Genomic DNA, 21,437 nt, shown 5'->3' with positions numbered 1-21,437 from the left:
AAGTCAAAGTCAAAATAATTCAGACAGAGGAGTTTAACTACATATTTCTTATAACATGTCTATTCATTTTAGAAGCTGTTCACTCTGGAAATGTATAGCAACATTTTTCTGTCCAAATGTCCGGTTTCATTATTGCTAGCTGTACGTTATTTACCAATATCCAATATGGTAGAATTGCTTTTGCAAATTTGAGCAATATCGACACAATTCGTCGTTGTTCATCAGTTTTTGGGAGTGTTTTTGAGGCATGCACATTTCACTATTGGATCCTAAGGATATTTTAATAACTGACGTTTATTTTTTAGTATATAATTGTTGATAATATTGCAAATAAGCCATACATTTTTTTTAAGTTAACGCTAGGCTACCCTTGTGTTTGTTGTGTGTTGATGTTGGCGCGATTTTTTAGCCAAACAGGATTGGCCACACTCGGCGGTTTTTGATTGGATATACTGTCACTAGGCTAGGCGTAGACAGCACTAGCCTAGCCTAGGTCTAACCATTTACGATTTCACTAGACTAGTTTCTCCTTTAATTAGTCTGTTTAGTGGAGAGGATAGATCTAAGGTAAGGCTAGGCCTAGTCTTATTTATTAATATAATAGGCCTAGCCTAGGCCTAGAGCCTAATTTAGCCTAGCTAAGGCTTAGTATTTTTTAGGCCTAGGGCCTACAGTAGGTAGGCTCAAGCCTATATATAGGCCTGTGCCACTAATAATGCATGAAATTGCTAGGGTCCAGAGTGGGCCTACGTGTATATTATAGGCTAGGGCCTAGAGAACAGCCTAGGCTAGACCACTGGCTGGTCCAGTCTAAAGTGAGAGCTAGAGGTAGGTAGGATATGCCTAGGCCCTAACTAAGGCTAAAATAATATTAGTAGTACTAGTAGTAGCCCTACTATAAAGTTTTTTGATTGCGTGGATGATACCTCAAAAACTAGTGCAAATTCGCGCGGAAAATTGCTATGAAAACTGGTGCGCAGAATCGTAACTTCTACATATATAAATACATTGTTTATATATTAAGATTAAGTCAAAGCCTAATTTTCTGTAAAGTCTGCGGAAAACAGCCCATATTTTCCGAAATGCGTGGACGGATTTCTAGGCAGGACAACACATGTGCTTGCTGGACTTGCGTGTATTCCTGGCACTGTTCTGATTGGTCGGTTGTTAAGTTTGATTGACACTCCAGAGAGGTCTATTGTCCTATATTTCTGTACAGTATTTTACATATAGCATACACTCTAGAAAGCAAATTTCATGTGTATCATTAACTTGTATTCATATGACGAAGTAAAGAAATCTTGAAAGATATATAATATTTAATAAGGCCAGGTAAAATTTTAAAAAATTGGTTAGCATCCTTATGTTTTCAATTTTCATGTTAGGGAGGGAGGTTTTTTTTTGTTTTTTTTTCGCAAGGAAAAACATCAAAACAAAAAAGAAGAAAACAACAGAGACCAAAATTGCATACAAGAAATTATGTAATTCATCTATAGAAAACAGAAACTTTACCTATGAATAGCAGTCATAATGCAATTATCTCTATATAATCACGCACGCAAAATTCACTCCAACACAACAGGCATCAGTGATGCCATGTGGCTACAGTATAGAACAAAAGTAGAGCATATAACTGCAAGTAGTTTGGCTAGTGTGCGGACAGGGGGTAAATAAACCTATATTAAATGGAGTTGGTAAGTGTTTTACGTATAAAAAAAAAATCGGGTCTTGGGCTCCCTGATGGGTTGCTAACCAATTATTTTTTTTTACATTGCCTAATGTAACATAATGTGTATATTTTTATGTTATTTTCTTTTCAATCCTAGATTGTCCTGGACTGAAGTATGACAAATAAAACATTTCAACCTGGCGAGAAAATATTTGCAAAGATGAAGGGTTGGCCTTATTGGCCTGCAAGAGTAAGTGATCTTAGAATATATGTATTGTGGTGTACTTTAAGGGAGTAATCTGGAAAAATTTATGGGGTCTAAAAATTTTTTCTGTTAGAGTTTTGTTTGTTTTTTTTTTTGTTTTTTTTGTGAGGGAGCTGGGAAGGTGGGGTGGTGAGCTTACAGATACTGTATACAGATAACAGTGTTCTCCTGAAGCCGTTTTAGCCGTCAATTTTACCAGTAAAAATAACTGACCAACCAATAAAAAATTGTGTGTTGGTAGAATAAAAAAATACTTAATATTAGGCCTAGGTAGCCTAGGCTGTCCTTTCAGTAAACGAACATCATTCCAGTCCAGGCCTAGGCTATGATTATGTATTATTGTTTTTTGCAGCCATTGAACTCCACTTGAAAGTGGCAATGCCTCGCGGTGCGTGCGCTTAGCTGGATAGACGAATTTACACCAGTATTGTTCAGTTGGGAGAACACTGGATAATACAATTAATAGGCACTTTATACGCAAGAGGACGGGGAGCCGTCGAGAATGGCAATTCGGATTACGTAAGCGTCCTATTGTTTACGTTGCCTTCAATCTCTGATGAGCACAAAACCACCCGTCTTGCCGTCCTGTTGCGTAAAGTGCCTAATTACTCATACCATAGACATGGGTCCATGCTCATACAAACCACATAATGAGCCTTCCGCTTAGCCCCGCCCCTTGGATATTGTTGCTAAGGTCGCATAAGACAAAAGTGTTAAAACCATAGAGATATAATAAGAATACTAGAGCGCTAACACCAATGTATTCGATGTTCGAAATACGCAGAGCTGTGTGTGTGTACCATCCAAGATGGCTGCCATAGATTCAGCCAATCAGATTTCGCCTGAGCACTAACTTTAATAGCTCTATGATTAAAACATACACGAACATGTGCGTTTGTGGGACAACATGTGTGCTTCTTAGACACGCGCGTATTCGTGGCACTATTCTGATTGGCAGTTGTTGAGTTTGATTGACATTCCAGAAGGTCCATTATCACCTTCCAATGAGATATCCATTATCAGCTACCGGCAATGTAATGGTCTTGCAGAGAAAGGATTCAAGAATTATATTGTTACACAAGCCTTCAAGGGCTATTATCCACGTAAAAATTACAAAGATACACAATAAGAAGAATCTCATTTTTATATGTCTGTCAATTGATGATGAAAATAGTTTATTGTAATTTTTAAAATTCAATTAAATGCTAATAAAACTCAAATACTGTATTAGTTGGATAAAAATGACAATAGGGAGGCTTCGCATGTGAACGCATACAGTTAGTGTGACGGATGTCATCATTTATGATGTCTTATGCCGTTTGCTATCTGCCAACCATGTGGATGACACGCATATCTCGTTCACTACACGCAGGAATGCTAAGAAGAAATAATGGATTTCTAGTACGATATTCATTTTTTTTTTTTTTTTTTACATTTTACAGTACGTTTTAAATATATGTGTATCCTTAATATGCACATGTCATTTTTGTGACTTTTGAAGACAGCAAGTTACAATAGGATGCATCTCACTTTGGGATATTAAAAAACATTGGTGCTTGGTGGTTTCAGGATTTTCTTGTAGGCCTTGTCCGAGCTTATATAGTAGCCAGGCATTTTTTTGGGTCACAAAATAACAACTCTTCTGGGCAAGAAGGGAAGGAGTATTATTCGGCTACCACTTCCAATTTTCAAAACCTTACATACCAAAACTTTAGGCCACGCCAAAATCTGATTTTGAGAAGAATAGTGAGCATGAGAGAAGAAACCGGATTATACTAGGCCTAAGGCACAGCATGGCTACAAACCGTTACGGATAGCTAAGTTTGTTCCCATGCGAAACCTCTCAAATGTTTGTTTGTTTTTGTTTTTTTTCGTAGATCGATGAAATACAGGAAGGAGGAGTAAAGCCAACAGGGGGGAAGCTTCCTGTGTTTTTCTATGGTACACATGAAACGTGAGTTATTTTCTTTTTCTTTTCAACATCCATCCCACAGCATGTTCAATAAATACAAGTTGGAATCATTCAATAAAATACATCATTCTGAATCAGAATAAATTGTATTGTCATGAAGTCATAAAAATTGTTTTCCTTGTTACAAAAATACATTCGGAGTTTTATGGGATTAAAGTCAGACTCCGGAGGAAACTGTTGTAGAACTGATTTTTCTAAGACAGAAAAAAGTTGTTTGACGAAAAACTAGGGAATGGTGAATGAGATACAGATTTTTTAATATTTAAAAACTGGGGGAAAAAGGGGCGTAGCCGCCCATTTTTACACCTTTTTCCCCCAGATTTTAAATATTCCAAAATCTGTATCTCATTCACCGTTGCTCAGTTTTTGATCAAACTACTTTTTTCTGTCTTAGAAAAATCAGTTCTACAACATATCAAACAATTTTTTCCCTCCGGAGCCTGACTTTAAGTGGGAGGTTTTGCCCATAGAACCTTGGATTTCAAACCTAAAATGCTGGATTGTTTCATATTTGGTGAAGTTACTACAATAACTGAAATTTTTTAATAATCAGTAATGCCTGTTAGCTCTTGACAATACACTTTACATCCTAAAAATAGATGAATAAATACTCTATAAAACGAATTTAATTACACTAATTATTGTTTTTTTTTTTATTCTAATACTTTTTTTCAGGGCATTTATGCTTCCAAAAGATCTTTTTGCATATGAAAAATTCAAGGAAAAATATGGAAAACCAAACAAGCGCTATCAATCCTTTAACATGGGATTGTGGGAGATAGAAAATAAACCAAAAGTTAAATTCCATGGTGAGGTATGTATTTTGAAAAAAGCTGCATGTACTAGTAGATTTAAAGTATCCAGCTGTCATTAGCTGATATATACTACTCTTGCCGTATCTTTTGATATATCATTTCCATGATTTCAATTAGTGCAATTCATTTTCCATGTTTTCTATTGCAATGTTGCCTTCCATTTCCATGGTGTCTAGATTTAATTTTTAGCTTATCATCAGCTGATGCACCAAGCCCACTTCTGTTTGTTTGATGACTTCAGAGATATAATTTTGTACAGTAGCTGCTTCTAATATAGGAGAACATTTGCTTTTATCTCTTTATCCTTATACATTGTAGTATCAAGTATATTGTCAGATAATATTTGAATTATTATTGTTGTTGTTATGTAAGTTATTACTTATTATCTTATAACTGCCATTATGAGAATTGCTAATCATTTCTTGATATTGTCTTTATTATACTTGTTGTTTTAGGATGATGAGGATGATGATGAAGTTGAGGAGCAGCAAGTGGAAGAGGATAGTGATGACTCTGAGCCTATCATTAATAAAACTAAAAAGGTCTGTCTATTTTTTTTTTTATATTTATAGTTCCATAAAATTCCTCAACAATAGGAGGTGTTTTTAATATATTATTATATAGAATCATTCCAAGACGAAGTAGATAACAAATCACCTCATCATCATTGTTTGCAAGGTAGCGCCTGTTTTACCTTTGCGCCCCATCAGCACCCCCCTCCCCCCCCCCAATTTTAAGATACAGAACATTATTTTTTTTTGGTACAGTACACAGAATTTACCTACCAAGAATTTATTCTAAATTAACAAATACGTGTATTTTTAACATTTTTTAAATACTATTTTTATAATTATATTTAGGAAACGAAGAAGACAGCAACTAAACGCAGGGCATCACAAGCTGATAGTGGCAAGGTAGAGTGTGCAATGCTAACTTGTTTTGTTTTTTATTATTTACAATGCTACAATGATAAAAATCATCTTAAGATTAGAAAGACTATGTTTTATAACTTTATTTTCATTTTATATATATTTTATCTTGGAATAAAAGTATAAAATGCAATCATAAAGAAAAGCAGAATGTATACTGAATACTAACTGAAAAATTTATTGGTCCAAAAGGAAATTTGTTGCATTGACAAAGCTCGTAAAAATTAGAAGAAAAAGAATGTAACAGACACATTAAAACAGTTATTCTACAGTATTGTTATATATTGCATCGTAATTAGAGAGTTGACCTATAGGCATTTATACATGAAACATCCTCTTATACACATCTAGATGTGTATAAGAGACAGGTTATAAGTAAGAAAGAAAACCATTAAAAATATCCTAATTTAAAATCGTTTTGAAAGAGTTCATACATCAAAATTGAATTAAAACCTACTTGTATAAACAACAGGTATATTACATTTCAAATGAAATCTGATTGGATTGCTGTGACACAAAGTTAGGCAATTATTATTTTGTAACATTGTGGCTTAGGTAATTTATTGAACAAGAGATGGACAGAGACAGTGATGTGCGCAGTGTCAGGAGATGAAAGGCATTCTTGATGATGATGAACATGAGATAAACTAATTATTCATTATTACTATCCAGGGAAAGAAACGTGCACGAAAAGGCTCGCAAGCTAGCAGCAAAGGAAGCGTCGTAGAGGAAGTACAGGCTGACAATAGTGATGCTGAAGAGGACTTCGACGCCGGTACCACTCCAGATGCCGAGTCCTCAAACGATGAGGTACATGCATGATTTTTTTTTTCTTCATTGCATAAACTTGTTGGATATAATGAAATCATATGGATTGGTCTTATTATCTAATCATATTTAATTGCAGGATTTTGTACCAGTAAAGAAACAGACATCAGCGAGGAAGACAACAAGAGGAAAGAGAAAATCGAAACCTGATACTGAAAGTGAAGAAGATGAGGAGGATGAAGAGAATGCCAAGATAAGTTCAAGTGAAGAAGATGATGACAACGGTAGTGAAGTTGAAGTTCCTAAAAAAACAAAACAGAAAATAAAGAAAAAATCTCCACAAACAAAGGCAAAGAAAAAGCCAGGTAAATGTGACATATGAAGGCCTAGGGGAGGAGGGATCACTAGATGAGGGTGGAGGTATTATTAGGAAGTTTAGTTCTTCACTTAATCTTAAAGATATTTGTTTTGAGCAATAATTTGAACATTAAATTTTTGTATTCATTATTTTTATTGTCTCTTTCATAATGTTCGTTAGCACCTAAGACGAAGCGAAACAGTACTAGTAAAGTAGCTAAACCCAGAGCTGTTGCTAAGCCGGTACGGAGAGGGTCTAGTGACAGTATGAGCAGGTGAGCAACACTTGCAAGTAACATTTGTGTCTAGTATCATCATACCTAACAGGGCCTTGGCCTAGAAAATTAACATTCACTGTATTGTGCATAGCCCACAAGTAGTCATCCAGCATATATCCATCTATTCCTTTGTTCTTGATCAGTACTTCCATCTTTGAGGAAGTCCTCATATTTAAACATATTATACCAAACAAGAAAATCTGGTCATTCAACATTATAAAAATCTACAAAAAATGTTTACAACAAATATATATGCACAAAATACAACAGTGATTTAGAAAATGTATAAAAGATTATAAAACAATACTAAGGATAGAACATTACAGTCCAGTGTTAAATATATGTTAAACAATAGATACATTGATACAAATAGCTTACTGACCAAGAAAGTAAACAGCTATGCAAATAGCTGCGAATAAGCAATTGTGATAGCTGTCTATGCTCTGTGTACACAAGTGTAAACAGCTTCATAAAATGGCCTGGAATAACCAACTTGCAAAGCTTTTTAATTATTTCTGTTATGATGCACATTTATTTATATCATTTATGAATTTATTTTTCTGTAGCATTTCATCCATATCCAGTGATTCCAGTGATAACGAAGAAAAAGTTTCTTCATGGAAGAAAAAGGATGAAGAGAGAAAGAGGAAACTGGAAGAAGAAAGGCTTAAAAAAGAAAAAGAAGAAGAAATCAGAATAAGGAATAGGGAAAAAGAGGAGGAGGAGAAACAAAAACTTGAAAAGAAGAAGAGGAAAAAAAGTGGGGGAGATAGTGATGATGGGTTAGTTGATAAAGAAGAAAAGCCAACAGTAACGAAAAAACAAAACAGAACTAAGAAAGGGAAATTTACTAAGGTAAAAAATGAGAAGGCTAAAAGCAAAGCTACAAAAAAAGTTATTCAAGAATCTGAAAGTGAAGAAGATAAACAAGAAAGCGAAGATGAAAAGTCAGATAATGAAGCTGAAGAATCTGAGGATGATGTTGAAGATTCAAAACCTGATAAGATAAAAGAAGAATCAGAAGACGATACTAAAGAAAAAACAGGCAACACACAGGATGAAGAACAAATTGAGAAAAATAAAGAACTTGACAAAAGCAAAAAGAAGGAGGAAAAAGAAAAGAAGCGATTAGAAAAAGAAAAACGGAAACAGGAAGAAAAAGAAAGGAAGAAGGGTGAGAAATTAAAGAAAAAGCAGGAAGAGAAGAGAAAAGAACTGGAGAGGAGGAAAAAAGAGGAAGAAACGAGGAAAGCTGAGGAGAAAAGGAAACAATTAGAAAAACAAAAAGCCACTGAAGAACAAGCAGTAAGTTAACATTAAATAGATATTTTAAATTTATTATTTTATATTTTCTCTGTGTTATTTCTGTGCATTTGCTGTTACTTTATTTCATTTTTTAAATTTATTTTGTAATGTTTTATTTATGTTTAAAAAAAAAGAGGCAGCTCTTTTACATGTACATGAGGAAAGAGTAAATGTGGATAAAATAATTAGGGAAAGCTTGAGAGGTGGTTGAATGTGGAGTGGAATGTGATTATAAGTTCACACAGAAATGTTAGTTTCAGGAATGATGAAGGATTATCTGTAATATTCAAGTGAGTATGAAGCTCTGTCCACTCATCATATTTTATGTGACATGCCCATATATAGGCATGATGATGTCATATTACACCCAAATATGGGCATATCACATTTATTTGTCGCATAAAATTTGATAGTGCGGACAGAGGTTTAAACGTGTGTGGTGGCTGAGGTGTTTTTAGGAAAGTGGGGAGGGGGTGTGTCACAGAAGAGAGCATGTGTTGTACTTTCCTGAATGTCATGAAAAGCATGTTTGAAACATCAGTAATAAGAATTTAAAGACAGGCTTTTGTAGAACTGATTTTTCTAAGACGAAAAAAAGGTGTTTGACGAAAAACTTGGAAACAGTATAAAGGAGGCTTTTTCACCAGTTTTTAAATATCTTATTCACCAGATTTTCATCAAACAATTTTTTTCTGTCGTAGAAAAATCAGTTCTACAAAATACCAAAAAATTCTTTCCCTCCAGAGCCTGACTTTAAAATTTAGTAGGTACTTATTCACATTGACTATCTGATTGTGTTGCAGAAGGCAAAGCAAGAATTGGAAAATAAAAAGAAGGCAGAGGCATTGAATTCAAAGAATGCTGAGTAAGTTTTCCTTGCAATAATTTTCTTTTCTTTTCCAAGCTATTTTCCTCTTTTGATCTTTGGACTATAGACTACCTGATAATGACATACATAATCGGTGTTGCTGGAGGTGCTAACCTCTAAAAACAGTGTACTGGTATTACTCTTCTTCTTTTTTTTTTTGAAAAAGTGCTATATAAGTTTTTGTAGAGCAATGTCTGATTGTTAATTGTGAACACCATTAAACTTTAAAAAGTAGGAATACAATTTGTTTCCTTCTCTATCCTTACTTGCCCTATATATTATGTAACTTCAAGTGAAAACATGCCAACCGTATGGCAAATAACTTCACCGGAAAGTCATGAGATGATTGGTGTGCACCCATACCATAATTATAAAGCTGCTTATTTCCTATGTGAAATGAATAGGAGCTCAATAAAAGGTGCTGGTCGCCTATTGGCTGATCCCCATGACTGGATAAAATTCTTTTATTCTAATATTTATGTATACATTCTTCCATTTTTTTATTTAGATATCAGTGAGAAGTGTATTATATAGAAAATAAAAATACACCATTGTGAATTATATCAACAAATATGAGAATCCATGACATTAATAGCTGCTATTTTCAGGGTGGAAATGGGTAAATGATGTCTTTCTGATTGATTGATTGATTGATTAATGGAATAATTGTTTTATTGATTGAATGACTGATATGTTGATGTAGAAATAAATTGATTCATTTATTCATTGAAAACTAACTAAACCACTAATGTATTGGTTAATTTCTTTTTTTTAGGATAACTAAAGATCAACAATCAAGCGACCAAAAAAAGAAAAAAGGTTTGTTTTTCCTTGATTTATAGCACTGCAGAGCCACACCATTCATGACAAACACCACCTCAAATCATTTTGCAAAGCAATCTAGGAAAATGGTCCTACTTGGTGAAAATAGTTGTTTATGTATTATGTTTAGGGTTATAGTTTTTGTTACTATGAGCATTATATTCGTCGGCACTCTACTACATATTTGTTTTGTTAATAAATAACTTGGAGACTAGTACTGTACTGTTATTAGTATCATATTATTAGTTATTAGTGTTATATTATAACACTAATAATAACATAATAAAGATGATATTGTTTTCCATAATTATTTTTGGCTTTAAAATTGAACTCTATTTATTGTTGATATACTAATAATGATTATAAATATTGTTATTCTATTATTGTGTCATTGTTGTCATAACTGCACTCCACACTTTGTTTTTTTCTTTGTTTTCAATATTTCTTCAGCCCCCACCAGTGTTGAATTGACCATCCGTAAGCTCCATGTTGAATTGAAACAGTCACTTAGACTTGAAAGTCCGGTAAGAACTATTCAAGATTCATTTATCAGTTGTCTTTATTTTTACCATCATTTTTAATCATTGTCTTCCTTATCAAGTTCTGAAGCATAATTAATTGTAGAAGTTGGTAGTTGATTGATTGAGTTTATTCAGTTTCTCAAAATACCAAAACATATACACAGTTAAAAGTGAATGGATTAAAACAGTTATTTAAAAACTCACCTTTTTTTCTTTTTTCTTTTTAAGAAAAGGGTGATGAAAAATTAGTTTATGGCCATTTGTGTTCTTTGATAAAGCAAAATTGGAATGAGGGAGAAATTTTTAACGGTGCAGTCGTAAATAATGAGACTTGTGGAGTGATATTTGAGCATGTTCCTTTGCTTTTTAACAGGATCCTGCTAAGAGCCTCAGCATAATGACCAAGGTGGACTCCTTTGTTCTGACGCCAGCTATAGTAAAAAAGAATATAGATTTTGTACAGACATTAAAAAAGGTACGAGATTGGGCCTGGCTTCAAAGATATACGAGGCCTGTTTTTCTCTCAAAAAAATGATTAATAAACAAAAATGGTTAAAAATGATTGCTCTTAAATGATTTTAAGAGCGTGTGGCTGTCAAAGTCAAGGCATGTGTAAACTCACTTGACTATCATTCATATTTTTAAATAGCATTATTACATAACAGTAGGTGGTCTTTATGGTAGTTAGTAGCCAGTTGATCAACCAATCTTCAAAAACTGTTAATAAACCTCTATGAATTGCACACAATACATATATTTTTTAATTTGTTTAATATTTCTTGACCTTCGACATAGTTATGTAGATGTGAAACTATGGGAGAGCTTATTAAATTAATACTCTTCACTTGTTCACTCTTATTTTAGTTTGATTAGTTTATGTACATTAAGTGTATATTTTCTGCTGACACTAAACTAGGTAGTTGATATACAGCTGGGCCTACAGCACCAAGAAACTGGGTTCAGTCTTTGCCGCAGATAAATTCTTTGATTTTATTTACTTATTTTCAGTTTCCCCAAATATTAGTTTTTTAAAACTATATTTATGTATTTGTCTTAGCTTTACACATTGAAAATAATAGTTCAAGAATGTAACAATAATAGGTTATTATTTTTTTAGGTAAGAAAATTCAAAGGCAATGACCGTGTACGTCAGAAAGCTGAATACCTTTACAACAAATTCAAGTCTGTGTTCCTGTTACAAGAAGGAGATGTTACAAACTTAGAATCAACCATGCCAACTCTTCCCACATTACCATTGGTCGAATCCCTCAAAGCAACAAGTTATTCAAACTCTACAGCTTCATCACCTGATGTCACAGATGGCAAAAAGGTTGTTCAAGGTAAACAAGCAATTATGGCTTGTCTAATATCTTTTTTATCTTTAAAAAAAATCTCAAAATTAGTCATGGTAGTAGATTAATTTTTTGATGCAGACATATTTTTTTAAATAAATTTTACAGAAGTTCCAGCAGTACCTGAAAAAGTTGAAAACAAGAAAGAAATTGTGAAGGAAGAAATAGTGAAAAAAGAGGAGGTTAAAATTATACAAGTAGAGAAAAATTTGGAGAAGGAAAATGAAGTTAAGGAAGCAATTGAAACAGAAAATGCTGATAAAAAAACAGCTAGCCCAGAAGAACAACAAAATCATAATGACACTGAAGAAGATGTAATTTATTATGAACCAGTTGACCATCGTGTGCCCCTAGATGAACGACTTGCTATTTTAATGGGGGAGAAGGGTTTTGGCAGGTCTGAGGGGGAGGACTCTGAACAAAGTACCCCAACAAAACATTCGCTGCCAAAGGCCGCCAAAGAAACCAAAAAACCCTCAAAGGAAGACGTTGAGAGGTCGACAGAAGCGGAAACTTCGAACGATGAGGAGAAAGCATCAAGATTGAAGGAAGATTCAGAGTCAGATGTACAGGAACCAATGGGTTGGCAGAGTGCTTTTGATGCAACAACTGTCCAATGGAAAAATGTCCTACAAGAGTTTGAATTAGAAAGGGAGGAACGGAAGAAGAGTGAACAGCAAAAAAGTGTTCCAGTCAAGAAACCTTCACATCCACCTAGTCTTTTGAATTTACCAATGCCACCCCCTCCACCAGGGTAATTTAATTTGTTTTATTTGTTATGACCACAGTTGGTTAATAAGTTTCTTGTTTAATATTGTTTGACAAATGTTGATACTAGTTGAATGAATATTGTTCAAAGTTCTTTTGGCAATGCTCTTCTATAAAGAAATTGTTTTTAAATAGACTACCAAAATCACTACTGATTTGTGTAATTGTTACATAATGTATTTGTTGTCATTACACTGCAGAATAATCATCTAGTAATAATTAACCTGAAACTTGTCACTGATATTCACTGATCATACTTAATATACAGTAGCTCTAGGCCTTATAAAATTTGGTATTTAGCTACAGTAGTCTACATTAATTAATCTTGCTACTCTGTTTTGTTAACATTTAATGCTGCTGCCTTTTCCAATACGTATTTTTTTGTCCTAAAACTGTACGAGTTTTTGTGTTATAATTAGGGTTTACTCACTACTGTAATGTAAAACATTAATATCAAGAAATTTTTGAATTAAATTATATTAAATTACATTTAAATATAAAAAAGTATTTTTTAAATGGAAACAACATGGCAGAATTTACCACTACTACTTTTAATAAATTATTACATAACCTGTGACCTTAAGGAATATATAGTGAGAATGCGTTGCAACCAAAAAAAGATATATTTTACTAGAAAAAAATAATAGTAAATATATGTTGATATATCTTTACTATTATTTTTTTTCTAGTACAGTAAAGATATGTTTATATACCTCTAAGGCCAAGTTCTGATTTATTCTACAGAGGTTCCAATACAGATTTTACAGAGACGGAGGATAGCCAAGAAACCAGTGATATGGAGTTGGATTCCGATAAAGATAATTCTGACATGGACATCTCGGATTGAGTACCAACTAAAAGCACCTCAATGACGCACGCAAAGTATCGGTGGCTGTAGTGTAAGAAACACGCAGTCTGAACACATTCTGTAACAACTCAGTTTTGTTTTGACATTTTACCTTGAATGGTTAACCTCAAACTTGTCGACATTGCAAATATTTTTTATGTATTCTTGAAATGACAGGAACTTCTGAAAACTGCCTGTTGTATAAAAAAAAAATCCAGGTATACACTATGTAGACTGATGGTCGGTCCACTGCCAGTTGCATAAAACTAGGCACACACTGCATCACACGACACAATTTAATGCAGACAGCGGCGAGACACAGACTGCCACTGACAATCAGCAGGCAGTGTCCCGTCAAAAGCTCGCAGTGTAGAGATGGGTTCGTCAGCCAACGCAGTGTGCACCCGGCTTAAGTGAGAGACATTACTTGTTCAGAACAGATATCTATCAGTCTTTGTCAGTGTCAACAAGAGTTATAACTGCAAATTTATTGCAAATTTTAAATGTCCGTGAGAACATGAACTTAAGTTTATCAAACATTTTGCATTGAAGTATTCTAGTTCTATGTGAACAGGACTTATCAAATGAAATCATCTGGGCCATGTGAACATGGCATGTTCATGGAATTGAGTCAGTTACACTCATATGTGAAATCTTTAATATCAACTGCTTTGCAACTGGATTGGTTGATCCATGTAAACAGAAATTTATATCAAATTGGATATACAAATCTGATTGTGTGAACAGAGATTTTTACATAAACTGAAAATACAAGCATTTGTGTTGGATTATACAGTTAAAAGGCTGTTTAATATGGTTTTGTATAAATTGTAAATAGATTTTATGTTTTCTTCAGGCAGTTGGAAAATAATATTCCATAATCTTGTATGATTTTACAATAGTTGATCCAAAATTTGGCAATTTATTATTTCAAGGAAAGGCTATCAATTCTGAATTTTTAACTTTCAATTATTACATTGAAAATTATTTGAATAAACATCACACTTATGGTGTAACATATACAAAGAAAAATGTTTCATTTATTACTTTCATTAATAATATTAACATATTTTTGTATAAATTCCAAAAAAACTTTGCATTCATGTTGTTTATTTCTCTTATTGTTTATATAAAATATTACAGTAGTATATAAAATAATGTTATAATTATTTCCTATACATCACAACCCAAATAAATAACTTAAATAACTTTTTATGATGATGATTATTTTAGTGGCAGATTCAAGGAGCCCAGTTTTTAAAATTATCCAGGTAATCATAATTATGCCTGCTTATATATTTCGTGCAAACTAACATTGATAAAAAATTATTATTTATTATCTACTGATTAGCATGTACAGTACTTTTAAAATCAATCCAGAGGTTTTCCTTGTCTCCCCTTTTTGAATTTCACTTTTGTGCAAGTAGTATTGCTACTCCACTGGGCCCCTTGAATCTGCCACTGAAATACTCATCATAATTTTTTTTTAAATTATCCTGGTAATTATGCCCGCTTATATTATATTTTGTGCAAACTAACATTCATAAGAATACAGTACAGTACTTTTAAAATCAATCAAGAGGTTTCCCTTTTCTCCTCTTTTTAAATTTTACTTATGTGCAAGTAGTTTTGCGACTACACTATTGTGAGTGGAAATATTACCATCTAATTTAAAGGTAGAAGGAGAATTTACGATCAAACAGTACTAGGGAGATAGGAAGCACACAAAACATTAGTTGGCATTTTGATTTCACAAACATAAAGGTAATTTACTTAATTTAACATTATCATTGGCAGCTCCAGGAAAGTGAAATAGAGGGTGGACAGGGAGGAACTTTCACAATTTGGGAAACTAAATCACCTCAGCCCCACGATGGTTGTGGCTGAGGTAAGAAAATGTATGATTCACTCCTGATGGCCGCAAATGGCACTCTCAGACCTAAATTCTAATTATAATTTTCCGGGGTTTTTTCAATTTTTTTTTTTTTTTATTTTGAAAAATTTGGGCGGGGGGGGGTCTGCTCGGCCCAACTTGAATCCGGCACTGATTATTATGACGTCATTGCCAGATTGTACGTAACACTGGAGTTTGTAAACTCGTGGTATCACTGATTAAATAAATCCAAATAAAAAACTAAACCAATAATTCTTTATTGGTCCTCATTAATTTTGAAATCGGAAATTAGGACTGTGGACTGGGCCCCTGTGCTCCCTAGGTACTTGAATAATGAAAAAATATCACATCCTCCATTCAGTCTCCTATTTTCCCTCTCATCACGCCTGTGGTGTATATAACCATCTTTATTCCAGATACATTGATTCAGAAGCAAGATATAATAAATGACTAGCAAACCTTAGTTTATAACCACCAAAAAGGTGAATCATCCTGGTTCCTGGCTCAGGTCCTTAATCTGGGATGTTTCTATGGTTTGGCCAAACCCCTTTATAGTGATGCCGAAATTGGTATATAAAACTACTCTCTCCTTGCAGCCATGCATAATATTTGTGCCATTGTACTTTATTTCGCGACCTGGGACCAACTCATTTCCTAGATACGCACTAGGGTGAACCCCACATACAATGTCCCCATTATATGTTTTTTCCCTTGATGCAGACAACGAGTTTGAAAATGTAGCATAAAATAATAAAGATCAAAAGAGTTTATTTGTGGAATTTGCTATAGAATAGACAACCTGTTGAGAGAAGCGTACAGGCCTACAAGTCTACCTGGTAGGCCTATTATTAGCCTTTGTTTTTTTAACATCAACTGTGACAGGCCTTACTTTGTAAAACTGAGCATGGGAACGGTTAAAAAGGAATTTAAAAAAAAAAAAACTTGCACCCTCCTACCGTACCACTAAACACTTTCCGAGCACAAACAAATCCATTTCATGTACTAAATACGGTAGTTAAGAACAATGCCAGAGCCAGAAATTCCCTGACAAAGAGTCCAGTACCCCTCAAAAATGTCTAACATTTGCCTCAGCTACATGCCACCAAAGCTGTTGCTGAGATGAGCAAATTTTAAACACCTCTGATTCCCTGAAATGGCAATTTCTGAATGTAAATATACGTTTTCAAAGCAGAATGACATACCCACAAGCCTGCTCCCCGTCCGCCGCCAATGGTTACACATCACATCGTACCAACTCCACCGTTTAATAATTTACCCCCTATTATGTGGGCGTGTTTGCATTAAAACAACTTTTTCTGTATAAGGACAGTACTGAAAATCAGCCGGAAAATGATTATTATTTTTAGCAACGATGCGCGGGGCCCTCTCATTTCGAAGATACGCCACTGTCGTGAACCATATATCCAATGTACCCATGGAATTTTTCCCCTTGATGGAGACAACTATTTACAGAGTTTGAAAACGGTAGATAAAATTATCACGAGTTCATTGGGGGAATTTGCTAAAAATAGACAATATATGCATGAATGATGTTGCATGAGGAATAATGACGTATTTATCAGGGATTATTTATAAGTGTAAGTAATAGTTGGAAGTTGGTATACTGAATGTGCAAACTGTCGCAGTGCTATTTGGTGAATGTAGTGTGGTAGGCTTGCCTATATCTTTTTTCTTCTTTAAAGTCAGCTCGAAAACTAGTGTTATAACAACGCTGAATTCTTAAGTATTCAAGGTAATTTCATGATATAACTGTTATTTTGAATATTAAAAATGTACTTTAGGACTACAATGATAAACAATAATATACTATGTCTAGTGTCTGGTAAATATAGTAGGAAATAGAAATTGCTTATCCTTGGTGGAAGCTACCAGAGCCCAGCAAACTTACGCCGAGGTACCTGCGTGTACACGTTAGTGATGGCGACGCTATCTCAAAATTGGAGGTGCGCACTCCCCTCCCCCCATTGCGTTCTTTTGTCTTTGTTTCTTGTGGCTTCAAAAACGCATTGAGACGGGTTTCTTTGGAAGGCGCTATATAAATATATGACCATTGACCATTACGGTACTGAATATAAAATATTTCTGCATAAAAAATGTGTTTCTATAAGGGTCTATTGTGAGAAAGTATCACATACATCAGTAGTTTTCTAATAAGACATCAAGAGTATTTTGTTGTCTGAACAACGAAACTGTAGGCCTAGTATTCATGCCAATCAACATTAATTACTTTTATTTTTTAACCCGGGTGTGTGGGGGTGGGGGGTTGCTCATGCATGGTATCACCATGCGCAGCAAAATGAACTTTGCTGTTTTAGTCTGTTGTCTTATGTAGAAAAAGTCAAATTTTGGGTAGATTCTTGGCAATTATGTTAAAACAACTCTAAAAACACTACTGATTAAGAAAAAAGTGGGTGCCAGTTTTTTAATTCACTCCTTGGGCCTCCATTTTTTGAAATTCAAAATGGCCGCCTTGTTTAACCGATTTATTGGTATTAAAGAGTGTTTTAAACATTTTATTATATATAACCAAGTTTTTTTTATGACCAGATAGACGGCGTTGCTATGGGCTCCCCACTAGCCCCTGTTCTCGCCAATTTATTCATGGGACACCATACGAAAATTTGGCATGAACAGTATAAGGGTCCCAATGTGTTATTGTACCAACGTTATCTAGATGATATTTTTTGTTTTCAATAAGGAAGAGGATGCTCATTTATTAATTGACTACTTTTAACTCACGCCATCCCAACATTAAATTCACCATGGAAAAAGAAGTAGGGAAAAATCTTCCTTTCTTGGACGTCTTGGTGTCTAACATTAAGGATGGGCCACCTCAGACCTCAATTTTTAGGAAAAAATCATATACTGAGTTACTTACAAATTTTTTCAGTTTTTGTTCGTTCAGTTACAAAATCGGTCTTATTCGTACGTTAGTTGATAGGGCTATCAACAATAGTTGGAGGGGCTTTCATTCTGATATCAAGGCATTAACTACCATCCTCAAGAGAAATTGTTTTCCTTCATACCTTATTGATCAAATTATTTTTGTTATGTCAATTCAGTTCAATGTAAATGTAAAATTACACTGGATAACACTAAGAAGATACACCGATCACTTTATTTTAAATTACCTTATGTTGGCACATTTTCCAAAGTCCTTAGCAAGAAAATCCGTGCCTTATCGAATGAATTTTGTTATGACTTAAATTTAAAAATTGTCTTTTCCTCATTCAAAATTAAAAATTTGTTTTCAGCTAAAGATCCCATCCCAGTTGGTCTCCGTTCGCGTGGTCTCCGTTCAGACCTCATTACAAATTTGTATATGTAGGCTGTAATGCTTGTTACGTTGGCGAAACAAGCCGACATTTCTCCACACGCATGCGTGAGCACCTAGCACTGGATGGGAACTCGCATAAAATATTAAAGCATTTGAAGAGTTCACGTCATTGTAAACAATCAGCCAATGAGGACTGCTTCACTATACTGGACTCCGCCTCTCAACCCAAATTCTAAAAATCAATAAGCCTTGCATATTCAGTGGGAGCAGCCCTCACTGAACAAACAGCTTCTTCATGTTAATTTATCTTTGTCATTCTAAATTCGTTCCATTCTCCCCTTTGTGGCATAGGTACTGTACACTGATTTTACCTCATCTTTATTTATATTTTGCTTTGTAGTATTGTTACAGTTCATTCCACAATTTTTTAGCATGCAAAACATTGATTTTTTTTCTCCCTATACTAATGATTGCCTGCGTGCAATAAGATAACTGACATGGTAGTAGACTGCCGAAACATGTCATGTTGGGGCCGTTAAGGCCATAATATATTGGATTAAATATAAGCTTTGCCTATGATGAAGATACGATCTGTTGTGTTGTTTTTGAAAATTATTAGCTGTCTGCTGTTCAATCGTTCTTTTGGCAATATATATATATATATATATATATATATATATATATAGCCCTTCAGCACAATTGTCTTCTGCCAACCATGCACATCAACCTCTTCTCTTCTTTCTATTTTTTCGACTGGAAGAGCACCACATAAACACTTATATATCCTTGCGGTATCTATTTTGGACTTCCTGCTTACCATCAATACGCTCCGCTCCACAGGATATTTTTCTTCCTCGCACCATTCTATCCCATAAGTTTGATAATCTGGCATCCTCGTACACTGGCTCTCTTTCTGGAATTCCACTAATCACAATTGACGATTGGTAGTTTCCGGACGAGCCCCCAATTTGTAGCCCTTCTTGTTCAATCAAATGAATAAATGGTCTCCAAATGAATTTATATTTACTCCGGAAGTTTATTCAATCGTCATTCTAGAAATCTAAAAAGAGAATATATGCATGTATAACACGTCGTAGCACAAAATAATACATTAACAATATTGTATTCCAATTCATGATACAATCAAAATTAACGGGTGAACATAATATGAATCTATTCATATTTAAAATCGTTTCAAAATCATAAAATCATCCGTAATCAATCCGGAAGTTTATTCAATCGTTATTCTAGAAATCTAAAAAGAGAATATATGCATGTATAACACGTAGCACAAAATAATACATTAACAATATTGTATTCCAATTCATGGTACAATCAAAATTAACGGGTGAACATAATATGAATCTATTCATATTTAAAATCGTTTCAAAATCATAAAATCATAACACAAATTAATAAAAATGCTATAGTAATAGTAATTAAGTGAATATCTTACTTAAATATATTGAAACACGCTAATGTTCCGTCACTTCAATATACTTTACATAGCCTGAATATTCCTTGGAATATTCGTATAATTAAATGTTTGCTTTCTTATATTTACTGTATAAACATTTTAAGTTAAATAAGTCCTATCACAGCATACGGTACTACTGTATTACAAGATACCGTGACGTCATAAATCCATTCAACCGGCCCGGCGAATGCGACACTATAAAAGCGCTATATAGGCCCTAATTGCAAACGTAGGTATCACCCTGAATTATGTATTAGTTGATTGAGGAATATCAATCATACCAGAGTAAATAAATTTAGTTTTATAAAATAACATGTCTAGTGGTATAATAGAAAAATAGCTAATAATAATAATAATAATAATAATAATAATAATAATAATAATAATAATAATAATAATACAGTAATAACAGCTAAAATACTAATACTAATAATTACGAATACGGCTTTAAAGTTTAGCGATAAGTTAATTAAACCATATAGAAAATAGAATTATAATTAAACTTAAAAATTCAACATTGGTTATCAGCATAGCGTGATACAAGACATCATAATAAAATTGATCCCTTTATTAATCAGAGTATTTATTTAGCTTATCTCATGGTAAAGATATTTTTCGAAGTGATAATCATATAGGCTTACAATTATTAAAACGATAGTAATAATATTAAAATATCAAAATAGGACGATAGTTCATCATGGATATAACAATTAAAAGCAATAGAATTATAAAATGTATAAATCTCAATACAACTATTCACTATATTCGAACAGCCTGGGTCACTATCCCAATGCATACAGTAGCCTATGCACAAAATAACTGTGCTTTGCCTAAAACGTCCTTCAACATTCCTTCGCTTGGCCTTTGGCCTAAGCAAAGGGCTATTAACTGTACAACTAAAACACAGTACAGTATATTATACATCTATACCATTGGATGTTTAATAATAACATAAAAATACTTTTAATTAAACTAAAAGTTAAACATTAATTATTACCTAAAAAGAGCCAGTCGTAGAGGTCGGATTAAACATAAAATTCGAATTAATAAACGATGGAAATTGAATAGAGTTCTTATCGATGCGCTAGAGATTTGACAAGTAAGTAAGGAATGTGGGTATAGGTCCATGGGACCTTGGTGGTGGTCACTCTTAATGAGAAAAACAGTTAAATTATTACTTTAATGGAAGAGGGCTCTCTGTATACTGGTTCCCGTATTCATTGGGGTTACAC

The 21,437-nt window shown here is 33.8% G+C and overlaps 1 protein-coding gene and 1 long non-coding RNA gene across 4 annotated transcripts in view; both read left to right on the top strand.

Moving 5' to 3' along the window:
* The first annotated feature begins 106 nt into the window (after window positions 1-106).
* LOC117108061 (hepatoma-derived growth factor-related protein 2-like) lies at window positions 107-14,558 on the top strand. Of its 3 annotated transcripts, XM_033249919.1 has the most exons (18): window positions 313-454; window positions 494-567; window positions 1,827-1,919; window positions 3,812-3,888; window positions 4,582-4,720; window positions 5,177-5,263; window positions 5,582-5,635; window positions 6,323-6,460; window positions 6,558-6,783; window positions 6,957-7,050; window positions 7,620-8,358; window positions 9,162-9,223; window positions 10,002-10,045; window positions 10,499-10,572; window positions 10,943-11,044; window positions 11,687-11,909; window positions 12,030-12,675; window positions 13,434-14,558. In XM_033249919.1, exons 3-18 carry the CDS (start codon window positions 1,845-1,847, stop codon window positions 13,534-13,536), a joined length of 2,883 nt encoding a protein of 960 aa, XP_033105810.1. In that variant the 5' UTR covers window positions 313-454; window positions 494-567; window positions 1,827-1,844; the 3' UTR covers window positions 13,537-14,558. The 3 variants fall into 3 exon arrangements, with proteins under 3 accessions (XP_033105808.1, XP_033105810.1, XP_033105809.1); XM_033249917.1 differs by lacking the exons at window positions 313-454; window positions 494-567 and adding an exon at window positions 107-245; XM_033249918.1 differs by having other exon boundaries at window positions 313-567.
* Window positions 14,559-17,060: 2,502 nt separating this feature from the next.
* Window positions 17,061-21,437, top strand: part of LOC117108089 — a 9,331-nt gene continuing 4,954 nt past the window's right edge. The window contains exon 1 of the long non-coding RNA XR_004445324.1: window positions 17,061-17,183. This is a non-coding gene — a long non-coding RNA (uncharacterized LOC117108089). The remainder of the gene's footprint in view (window positions 17,184-21,437) is intronic.

Source organism: Anneissia japonica, unplaced genomic scaffold (assembly GCF_011630105.1).
Source record: "Anneissia japonica isolate Jap-2015-1 unplaced genomic scaffold, ASM1163010v1 scaffold287960_len3192837_cov198, whole genome shotgun sequence".
Lineage (NCBI taxonomy): Eukaryota > Metazoa > Echinodermata > Crinoidea > Comatulida > Comatulidae > Anneissia > Anneissia japonica.
Note: the sequence above shows the minus strand (reverse complement) of the source record. Positions and strands in the feature narration are given on the sequence as shown.